Here is a 12,682-nt window from a genome sequence, read left to right on the forward strand (position 1 = left end):
ACTTTACTCTATGTACATCAAACAATTAAAGTAATTAAGTAAAATTACTGAAATTGACTTTGTAATTACACATCTAGTTAATTTATCACGAACATACCTTCCTTTACCCTATATATCAGTGTATATATATATATATATATATATATATATATATATATATATATATATATATATATATATATATATATATATATATATATATATATATATATATATATATATATATATATTTATGTATATATTATATACTGATAAATATATATATATGGGTCCAGAGTTATTAGGGAGTTATTAAGGGCCCTAGCCAAATTTTTTTAAATTTTTTTAATAAAATTTTTGCTATTATTGTATAGCTAAGAACTCTTTTTCAGACTATTTTTTTAGCTTTAATAACAGTCTTGACTAATAATTCAAATGAGTGAGCTTTTTATTTACTTATGATTATAAAATTAAAATAAACTGTTTAACTCATAAATATACAATTTAGTTCATTGGTAAGTATGATGTCGTAAGGTTTTAAAGCAAAGTAAAATAGTGAAGCTTTTGTATTAAAACAATAACTTACTTTAAAAAAAGATTACTAAGACGGACGTTGAGGTGGCAGTGAAGCTATCTTCATTATTGATGTATTTATCCCTCATGAAGTTTATTAATTCTTTAAAACTTTTCTCAAACAAGTTTTTGTATCTGTAAAAGTTAACAATAAACACATACTTACCTAGGTTATACATAGACCAAATGATGCTAATTTAATATAATATATCGCTGAATCATTTAAATTAGTTCATAGCCTAATTAGAAAGCCCTATGATGGCTGCTTCATTGTCAGTAATTTTAACTTATCACATTTCCTACGTCTAGACATCCTATAGTTGCTCAAACCATATTTTGAACTTGTTATTTACCCACAGCAGTAATTCTATTTTAAAATTGTTTCCAAATGAAGAGTACACGGGAAAAAACGGCATAGTCACATTTAAAAAGTTTAGAGAAAGTATTTATGAATCATTTATAAAAGTCTTTGTATAAAGTTAGGAAAAAAAAAATTTTAATAAAAAGTTACAAATATTTTATTAGAAATGTAAACTTCAGATAAATTAATCAAGAAATAATTTTTTCTAATTTAATTCTATGGTTTATATGTAAACTTTTATAAATGATTAATATATACTTTCTCAAAACTTTCTAAATGTGACTATGCCGTTTTTTCCCGTTTACTCTTCAAATGCTATATTAGGTAATAATACTGTGGACCGCTTTAGTATCACTTGAGGAATTTTAGTTTCAAAACCTTTTCCCGAAAGTGAATCTCAGTTGTTTAGTTACAGCAAAGGGGATTACTACTCAACATTAAAATTTGTTCCATCAATCAACTGGAATATTTTATTTCTGCATCAAACCGCGAATCAAATGTTTAATTTATTAATTTCTAACAATTGTACTGTTTGCGAGTATTTTATTGTTAAAAATATTATTATATTAAAAAGTATGATCCTTCGTTTACTCCACATTTTAAAAACCTAATCCTAGCTAAAAAATCCGCTTGGTATCTCAACTGCTTGGTATATCAACCGCTTGGTATATCAACCGCTTGGTATATCAACCGCTTGGTATATCAACCGCTTGGTATATCAACCGCTTGGTATATCAACCGCTTGGTATATCAACCGCTTGGTATATCAACCGCTTGGTATATCAACCGCTAGGTATATCAACCGCTTGGTATATCAAACGATTGGTATATCAACCGCTTGGTATATCAACCGTTTGGTATATCAACCGCTTGGTATATCAACTGCTTGGTATCTTAACCGCTTGGTATCTCAACCGCTTGGTATCTCAACTGCTCAAATAAATGGAAGAATAATAAACTTAAAATAAACTTTTCAATTGTTCCGTAAAAGATGAAATATTTAAAGAAAAAAGAGCACATAAAAAGAAATAATATTAACATTCCTCTAAATAATTTCCATCACATAAAAAAGTGATATTAACCTGAATGAACTTATAATGACTACTTGGGTTTTTATATTTCAGATATTATTAACTTACCAATCTAAACCCCTATAAACATTTTTTTCATTTACAAAAATCTTTCATTAATCTTTTAATTCTGAATACTATTCACGCTCTAGAAATTAGCAAACTTTAGCTCGGTCTATAAAAAAAACGAAAGATAAATTACTTGCTTAAAACTATCGACCTATTTCACTAAACTCTGTTGCCTGCAAAATAGTCAAAACATTTGTTAAGAACAAATCCTTTAAGCACATTAACAATAATAAAATGCTCTCTGCAAATCAACATGGCTTTTTTCACCATAAATTATGCGTGACTAATCTAATAGAGACTTTTGATATTATTTCATCTTCTATAGTATTTTAGCAACTTATTGATGTAATCTTAATTTCGCCAAAGCATTTGATTCTCTACCTTACAACAGACTTATAGTAAAATTAAGATATTTCCGAATAAATGGGAAACAAAACAAAAGGGTATAATAAATCAATCCCTAAAAAGCTCTACGAAAGTGCGTAATTTAGAAGTCGTTATTTCATGTAACGCCTAAGTCCTTACAAATTTTTAGTATGCAAAAAGACATTCACTTTATTTATAAAAATATGGGTTTCAAATTATATAAAGTGTTTATAAAGTGGTTTAAATTGACCGTCTAATATTTTTAAAGGTCTAGTTTAGACCACACCATAAGTATACAGAGTCTCTTTGGGTTTCTTATTTAAAAACTGATAAAGCCTTGGCTGAATCTATTCTATGCAAAGCATAGAATAGATTCATAAAACAACATAAAACAAAATGGACTTCCAGCTTAAGATATCTTTAATACTGCGAAAGACTAAGAAGATTAAACAACCATCATTGACTAAGTGTTTTGTATATAAGCTTAGGGTTAAGAGAAATTTTCCGCACTTTTTTCCTGCATTTTACAGATTGAAAGTTTCCTCGTTTTTGTATTTTACCTGAGTTCATAAATAACAAATCATGATAAAAATTGCTTTTTTAAAAATATAATAGCAGCACTTATGTCATATTTGACATTAGCCATTAGCGTAGCAACTGCAAAAAGATCCTTAAGCACAGTAAAACACATTTATGGACAACAATGGCGTAAATCATCTTATCTGCACTAGACTGAATACCTACTGAAGCAGAAATAGCAGTTCAATGAAATTTAAAAGATGTTATAGACCAATTTGGAGCCATAATGACAAGAAAAAAACTTCCATTAGATTTTCTACTTACTAGGCTTGCATAGTGTAACATTCTAGTTTCTGTTTTCATGTACAATTTTTTTTTGAGGTTTCGGTTAGAGAAGTAATTTAAGAGCCCGGATTAAGATTTTGAAGGAGGCCTATTTTTTGTCGCTACGCTACTGATATATATATATATATACATATATATATATATATATATATATATATATATATATATATATATATATTATATATATATTATATATATTGTATATATATAGTATATATATAATGTATATGATATATATAATGCATATAATATATGTATATATATATAATGCATATAATATATATATATATATATATATATATATATATATATATATATATATATATGTATATATATATATATATATATATATATATATATATATATATATATATATATATATATATGTATATATATATATATACTATACATATATATATTTATAAATACATGTGTATGATTTTTTTTTTAAAGATTTTTTTTTTTTTTTAAGCGCAAACGTTCGAAATTAGTTGCTAGCAACTCATTCAATTTAACAACTATTTTGATTTTGCGCCAAAATTTAATCACAAACGGACGCCTCTGTGACAATCATATTAGTTTTCATAATAAAGTTAATACTTTTTTAAACCCATTTTTTTATATGAAAACGTAAAAAGTGCAATTATGAACCAGAACCTTTGCATAAAATTAAACCACAAATTCTTAGTCTTTTTAATTATATTCTTTAATTTTTAAAATTTTTAAAACAATTTTGGCGTACTAATTTTTGGCGGCAAAGATAGTCAAAGATCGAAATTGTTTTAAATATTCGAATTCGAAATATTTTTATGTTTTGAAACCTTTTTTTTAAATAAATACTGATGCGCTTCTAAATGCTATTATTTAAAATAGTAGTATAACAGAATATCAGTATATCAATAGTATAACAGAATGGCTGGAAGTCCAAAGAAAGGCAGTCCTAGAAAAGCAAGTCCCAAAAGAGGCGGTAGTCCTAAAAAGACCAGTCCTAGAAAAGCAAGCCCTCATCGATCATCGAGACCTGCTAGCCCCAATAAGAAAGCTCATAAAGGTAAAAAAGCAATCAAAGCAATACATAAGAAGAACAAGAAGAGTCACCACCGACGAAAAGGAAAGCAAAGTTATGGCATCTATATTTACAGAGTGCTTAAGCAAGTTCATCCTGATGTTGGAATTTCAAGCAAGGCTATGAGCATAATGAATTCATTCGTCAACGATATTTTTGAGCGAATTGCGGGAGAATCGTCAAAACTTGCAGTGCACAATAAGAAAATGACGATTTCTTCGCGGGAAGTTCAAACATCAGTGCGTCTTATTCTCCCAGGAGAGCTTGCAAAACATGCTGTTAGTGAAGGAACAAAAGCTGTTACAAAGTATTCAAGTTCAAAATAACTTAATTAAGGCAGCGGCTTCTTTGTTTGAGCGTTGTATTGAACCCTTTACTATCAGATGATTAAAGGAGAACTTATTGTAATTAACAGTCAGAAAAAATGTAAAAATGACTAACGTTAGTAATTTATTTTTTAGGTTATGTAATTTATTTAAATTATTAAATGTAATTAGAAAAAACTTTTAATGGATTAGTGTATGTTTTCTTTAAGTCGTCCCAGATATTTTGCTAATAGTTAATATGTCAATTTCTTTCTAATAATTAAAAGAAATTAAAATTTAAAAGCGAAATGTAGGTTATATACATTAATTTTACGGTATTTATGAAATTTAAAGTCTAATTTAGAAGAAATAGTTTAATAAAGTCAGTCTAATTAACGAGCCTACTAATGTAAGATAAATAAATTGCACAGTATTTTACCAAAATATCTTTAAATGCCACAAAATCGTAGGACTTTAAAACGGCGCACCCGAAGCTTGTAAATAACAAAGTCTTTTGTAACTAGTTAACTAAGTCTTTTATAGAAAGGTGAAACTGCGCCGAATATAATTTTACGTAAGAACCAAAATGGCTGACTCGAAGAGAAAAAATTCTAGGTCTTTAACTAGTTTTTTACCAGTAATTTACAACTTAACAAACCATGTTCAAACAATTTTAAATATAAAGTTTCAACATTTATTATGTACTAATAGTATTATAACGAGTAAAAAAAAAAAAATTGGGATGGCTAACTTGACTAATTTTAGTATGTCTCAATATGAAATATTTTGTGACAATTTAGAAAAGTTTATAAATAACGAATTAAATTGCACCTATATAGTTATATAAAGGTGATAAAATCTCAATTAAACAGTTACGATATATTGTTGTTCTGGCGGAGGTGTTATTGAGACTTCGGACAGTTTCTACTATTGGGCATACTTAATAACTATTGGGATATTTCTGGGGTAAACACGCTACACTGTGTTTACCCCAGTTTCATCCATATAGTAAATTTGGGATGGAGTGAAATCGTATTGTATAATAAGACCATGACATTTTTTTTGAAAATCTGTAACTCTTTTGAAACTGGCCATTTGAGCGAGACTCGAAGCTTCAGGTGATCGTACTGATCACCAGAAGCTACGAGTCCAATAAGCAGAACCAATCAGGTCCTGCAAACTTTCATTCCTTTCAGTTTCGTGGATACTCTTAACAGTATCCACGCTCTCTCTGCATATTCAAAGACTAAACATCAGCACTCTTTCTGATGCTCAAGTTAATTGTTTGGACATCTTTTACGGCAACGTCCAACACTTTAAATGAGAAGATGTTTCTAAAATACTGATACCACTGAATATAGAAGTTGGTGGGCTTATCCCTACTAACTCAGCTACAGCAGTAACAGGGATCACTGAAACTCATAACAATATAATTTGAAGTATTTTACTTACACTTAAAGATGTTAAAAATACAAAAAATTTTCCTTACAGTTTTCGTATTGAAGTGAAACTTGAAAACGTGGTTAAGTCTAGTTTAATCAATTAGCCAATGAAAATTGACTTTCTAGCAACAAAATGAATTTCATTTTTGTTTACCGAGTTTCAATATTCTTATATTTATCAATAATTAAATTTAAGAAAAATCTGAACTAAATGCTAAAAATGTATATAATCAAAATTAAAACTTATAATTTTTTGCTTTTTTTCTTTCTAAGTTTTATTAAAGTCAGCCATTATGAAAGTCAAAATAAACCATCAGCATGTATTAATTTCATTTACAAAAAACACATATAACAAATAAATAAATAACATAAATTATTTAACACAATGCTACTGGTTGTAAAATTCTCTACAGCAGTTTTTAACTTTTCTCAACAGATTAAGTAAAAAGTTCTAAAAAAAATTGTATTATATATATATATATATATATATATATATATATATATATATATATATATATATATATATATACACACACACACATTTATACATGTACACACGCACATATATATACACATATTGTTAATATACTTAATTATTTTATGTAATACATACAGTAGACCTTAATAAGTATATACAATTGTACATACAGTATGTTTAACTGTATATACTTTGTTCCATGTAACACATTCTTACATATAATATATGTAAGAATGTATTAAGCAAATATTTTGTTTAATTAAGTTTATTCTATGACAACAGTATAATAAGTACTTACATAAATGATATTTGCAAACATGTATTGTACTAATTAATTATACAAAATATTTGCTTGATATATAAACACAACAACAATAATTAAGATTTTTTAAGCTCGAAAACATTAAAATTGGAGGATAAAATAAAACATGCAAAGTAGAATATCGAAATAGCATCTATATTGTTGTTTAAATGTATAAATTTACATCATAAATTTATACAAACTCTTCAGTATAAATTGACAAAATATATGTGTATACAGTAATTATATATACGTGTTTAACGTAAAAATAAAAACTAGGGTTTTAAAAACTAGTGTTAGTAGAGTTATACTTTGACGTTAAAAAAAAATTGAGTCCAACAAGCAAAAAAAAAAAGAAACAAATTAAGAACATATTAATCTAAAATTAAAAACAAAATAATTTAAGTTTCAACGCCCAAAAATATTTTTAATGAATTTCAAAAAAGTAAACAAATGAGGCTTTAGCGAAATACATAATGATTTCATAAAAAACATATTTTAATATACTTAGACGTTTTCCTTCTTATTATTTTCTATTTTTATATTATTGTTTTCTTTCCTTTTATTATTTTACTATCAATAAACTGATTAATCCTAATAATAATTTTATTCAAAGAATAAGATTTAGATATTTATGAATACCTAAAATTATAAATATATGGTTGTTATTAAACAAATATTTTCATAACTAAAGACCGTAGCCATCATTAAAATCTAAACTTTTGAAAGTTTTAATGCACTTGCGTATAATAACTTGCCGCTCTTAAATGACCGTGTCACTAATATTAGTCTGGACGTTACGTGTAATTTTTTCTTGGAAATGAAGTGGACATTACAAAAACTAATTAAATTGTTTAAGGTTGATGTCTTAAATGAGAAAAACTTTACGTGCCTTGTGAATGTAGGAGCATCCTACATTTAGAAAGGCACTACTGGATCCTAAGGCACTGGATCAAAATTTGACCCTTTAAGTATCCCACTGGATGCTTAAGGATGCAATGTATCCCACATAAGTATCCCACTGTAACCTTTATGTATCCCACATAAGTATCCCACAGTAACCTTTAAGTATCCCACTGGATACAAATTTGGGCGCTTATTTGGTTCTGATGACGTCACGCTAATAAGTTTTTTAAAAAATATATGTTTACGTTAAACGAAAAGGTAAACTCTTTTTAAAAAATTTTTTTTTAGTTTTCAATCAGATTTTGAAGGGGGAAAATGTTACTAGGATCGAAGTTCTTGATTGATGACTTCATTTACATATATATATATATATATATATATATATATATATATATATAATATATATATATATATATATATATATATATATATATATATATATATATATATATATATATATATATATATATATATATATATATATATATATACATATATATACACAGAGGCGCACAGAGACTTCATGATGTTCACCTTAAGTAATTAAAAATTTACTGGATGCTACCTTAGCACAACTAAAATAAAAACAATAAGAATAATGAAACATTTATAGCATTTTTCTTCCTCTGATGATGGCCCATAAACGTGCTGCCCAGGGGAAACCGACCCGGATCCCCCACCCTCTCAGGTGAAGAAGAGAAGTGATTCAACGAGGAAAGATTTTTTTCAACTAACTAACTAAAAAAAAATTTTATTCTCAGCTGGTTAGTGCATTATGCAGATATTGATAAATTCGAACGGCACGGTTATACTGCTTTCCCATCTAATTACGCTGCAATGAACTTTTACTTTAAAAATAAATAATATCTTTAGTACTTCAACCTTCTTCGGTCAAAAAAAATCTGCTGGAATATTTGCTACGAAATAAAATGTCAGTAAAATTTATGGAGATAAAGAAATCACTCACCGGCTATATCAGCTTCAATTATCTCGTCTTGTGATTCGGCATCATTAAATCTTTTACCAATAACAGCTAGAAAAATACAAGATATGTAAAATGCACCCATTCAGAGAGCATGAGTATTTTAAGATCAATATGGTTAGGGTTCATTAGGATTTCCACCGCTTTTCATATATAGCTTGATTCATTACAACGTCAGTTTCTGAAAGACCAAGATTCTCGGCTTTATCTTTGGACTGGAGCAGAACTTCAAGCACTGTGCTCGAGTTTTGAAGGTGATGAGTTAGTAGCAGGAAGATAGCTGTTAATATCTTCTGGTATCCTTTTAGGTGCAATTAGGTAGTTAAACCCAGTCCAAATTATTATATCATTAGAAAAAAAATATAGTAAGGTCCAAAAGAAATCCAGTTTCTCTGAAACTACCAGTAACATACTGTCTTTTGATAACGCGTTTGTTTGACGTAGCTGATCTGGTTCTACTCGATTATGCTTTACGTACAGTGACAATTCTTTCTCAATTGCTTTAAAAGATCTTTCTCTTTTTCTTGAAATTATTTCATAAACCCCGCCAAAAACAAACCCGCCAAATTCTGCAACTACAGTATACTGCAAAGTTCTTCAATCTGGAATCTTTGTTCTATCTGTGCAGTTTTCCTTTTAAATTTCAAATAGCTTGCTTGTATGAATAATCTCTAAATTGTCTAATAGGTATTTTTTCACATAGTCGAAGAGCAAGCGCATAATTGCATCATAATTGCATAATTGCAATATAATTGCATAATTGCATCTTTTGTTAAGATTAAAGGATTTTTTTGGGGTCTGGGCTATAGTTAAGGTAACAAGACCGATGGTAATACAACTCTAAGGAAACTATGGTCTGCCATTCTGCGCCTGATATACTAGCCATGAGATGTGGGATGTCAGCTTGACTTATTGCATTTTTTTTTTAACATGATTTCAGAACTTTCCGCTACTCATTTTATAAATGTTTCATATCCGTTTCTAACTTTATTAGTCTTTTTGCGATTGCAAACGCAACATTCTTCAATAACTTTTCCCAAAACAAGGGAATTATTTTAACTTTTCAGTAGTGCATAAAAAAATAAAAAAACGCGAAAACTGTGGGTAGTTTTCTTTGCTTTACATTTCCCACACAAGGGTTTTTTAATTTATCTGATCTATTTCTGAGATGATGCATCATCCACGATGAGAATGCGTCATCCACGCCTACACTCTTGTTGACTTTTTCTGCTCTATTTTTCCAATGTTGCAGAATGTTTAATGCTTTTATTTTCGCATACTTATCGCAACATTTTTGATGAAACAAGAGAGTTGTTGCACGTATTAGGTAGAGTGTTGATGACTTTAAAGTCATTTCGAATTTGACTATAGTAAAAAAATATATTATTATCAAACCCATGCCATTTATTGTTTTTTCCGTACCTTTATTTTAGGCAGTATATAAATAAATAAATTGAGTTGCATTCTTCACTTTTGCAAGCGCATTTTCAGTAAAACCACGCAGTTTGTTATTATTATGACCAACTTCTCCTTGAAGTATGCAAGCGTTTTTAATGTCTTTTTTAGGAACTAGATTAAGATGCTACGTTTTTTTGCTACTCGTCATTATTTACTTAAATAACGATAAATAAATAAAAATAAAAAAAAAACAAGTTTTTTTAGGTTGAGAGACTAAAACATCCCTCAAAAGGAGGTCACTCCGCAGAGTCCGTAAAAATTACCGTAAATTTGATCAAAACATGGCCAAGAACTTTTGCACTTGATATTTTTACGTCAATAGTTTTTTGTAATACTACGCAGACAATTTTTAAAAAATAAAGTTAATAACAATTGAATGTTAATAACTATTGAGATGTTCCTTCTAGTATTAATAATTAGCAGGTTGTTTTTAATGTCAAATCTTAAATACAAATAATAAAAAGTGTCTACATTTTTAACTAATAATCATGTCCTGTCGCAAGGGAATCAACTATGACCATAAGACTCATTTGGTCTTTCCACACTCCAACTTTGTTGTCATCTTCATTCCACTGTTGAAAATTACTCAGTACCGTCTTCTTTCTCCGTTACCGCATCCATCCCCGTAAAACAGTAAGTATTAAGGTAAAATATCTGATTTGTGAGAATTAAATTCAATAATACATTTCTTAAACTGAATTTTCGCGGGTTAGTAAAAACCAAAACTGCTGCTCCCATTTCACGGAGAACTCAACTTTTAAAATCTTGTAATGTTGTTGAGCGCTTTTTTAACGCTATGAATACAAAGATTGTAATCTTTTTTGATGGTTTGAATTTTAACATTTCAAAAAAAACGGGGGTAGTAGTAGCAGAGGGCTCATAGAAAATTGGGAATATCAGATCAACGAAAGAAAAAGATTGATAAGAAAAATATAGATCTTTTAAATGTCATTTTGTAAAAATATAAAATATAAAATAATACCAAAAAAAATGCCATGTAAAACAATATGTAAAATACTTACCAAATGTTGGAGAATGTTGGAGACTTTTATTTATTATATATTTTATTTATATATTTTAATTCATTTGGGTTCCCCCAGTTTTTTTTCCAACGGGAATTCCGTTTTCCTTTTTGGTGGCATTTGAAAATTTCTTTAAGACCTTTGCCAAATCTTCGCAAACTTCACTGGTATCAATAGTTAATTCATCGACATCATATGTTAAGTTTTTTATCTGATTTAACATATCGCAAATATGTGAAAAAGTTGAAGCTGTTATAAGGGTTTTTTTCATCGAGTCATCAGGTTCCGGAGACAAACACTCTCCGTATAACATTGATTCATCACCAATTTTACATGGACTTGGTGAGTTGATTGGAATGTATACAGTATTCTCATCATCATTATCTAGAGTCAGGAAAGGAGAATTTCTATATAATGATGACAAAGAATTCCATGACCATGTTTCAGGATATCTTTTAAATACCAGGAAAAAATGCTTGCATAAATATGCAGATTCACGCCAACTTTTGCAAGAACATTTCGGCATCAATTTGTCACCAAAATCTACTAACTTTTATGAATGCCTGAGAAACTGTTTACCGTAAATACTCCATGACGTATTAGCCAAGCTCCAGTCATCTTAGAGTCAATAACAAGCGCAATCTTCTCTAAACAGTTTTTGATAAAATCATGTGGTCTGTTGATTAGATATTCAGGAACAGTTGTATTATAGAGTTTATAGCTGGAGTGCATTTTAAGGTTCGCTTCTTTATAGCTAAATAAATTAATTAAAAAGCTGAATTTCATAAAACTACGACATTTTTGCAGTACATTTGCTATTCTTTACATTTTATTTTAATTATGTACTATTATATATACACGCATTACTATAATTCTTTGCATTACTATTTTATTTAGTTTAATTATGTACTATTATATATACACGCATTACTATTATTCTTTACATTATTTTATTTAGTTTAATTATGTACTATTATATACACACGCATTACTATAATTCTTTACATTATTTTATTTAGTTTAATTATGTACTATTATATACACACGCATTACTATTGCAAATTAGAATGCTCGTGTGTATAAAAGTATAAAAGTATATGTATATGTGTATAATTATAACTTTTTAACTAAATTATAGAATTCCAGACAAATTTATATTTTAACATAATGACATTACTACTGTAAACCTATAAATATAAAATATAAATAAACTAAAAAAAAAGTAAATAACTTCTCTAGTTTATCAGGAAAGAATTCTTCAATTAGGATTGTGAGCATGCTAGTAATTGAGGAGTTTTTATATCGTTGAAGGTATGAATATTTAAATGATTGGTTTTGTCGTTCTACACCATTATTTGTATTGCAATTCACCAAAAATCTATTACTTCGATATGCCCAAACCCATCTCTATAAACATAATTGATAAATCTAAAACTATTA

General features: G+C 28.1%; 1 protein-coding gene across 1 annotated transcript; it reads left to right on the forward strand.

Annotated features, from left to right (window-relative positions):
• Window positions 1–4,129: 4,129 nt before the first annotated feature.
• Window positions 4,130–4,862, forward strand: LOC136091498 (late histone H2B.L4-like). Its single transcript, XM_065819125.1, has one exon. The coding sequence runs from the start codon at window positions 4,195–4,197 to the stop codon at window positions 4,672–4,674; it is 480 nt and encodes a 159-aa protein (XP_065675197.1). The 5' UTR covers window positions 4,130–4,194; the 3' UTR covers window positions 4,675–4,862.
• Window positions 4,863–12,682: the final 7,820 nt, after the last annotated feature.

This window comes from Hydra vulgaris, chromosome 15 (genome assembly GCF_038396675.1).
Source record: "Hydra vulgaris chromosome 15, alternate assembly HydraT2T_AEP".
Classification (NCBI taxonomy): Eukaryota; Metazoa; Cnidaria; class Hydrozoa; order Anthoathecata; family Hydridae; genus Hydra; species Hydra vulgaris.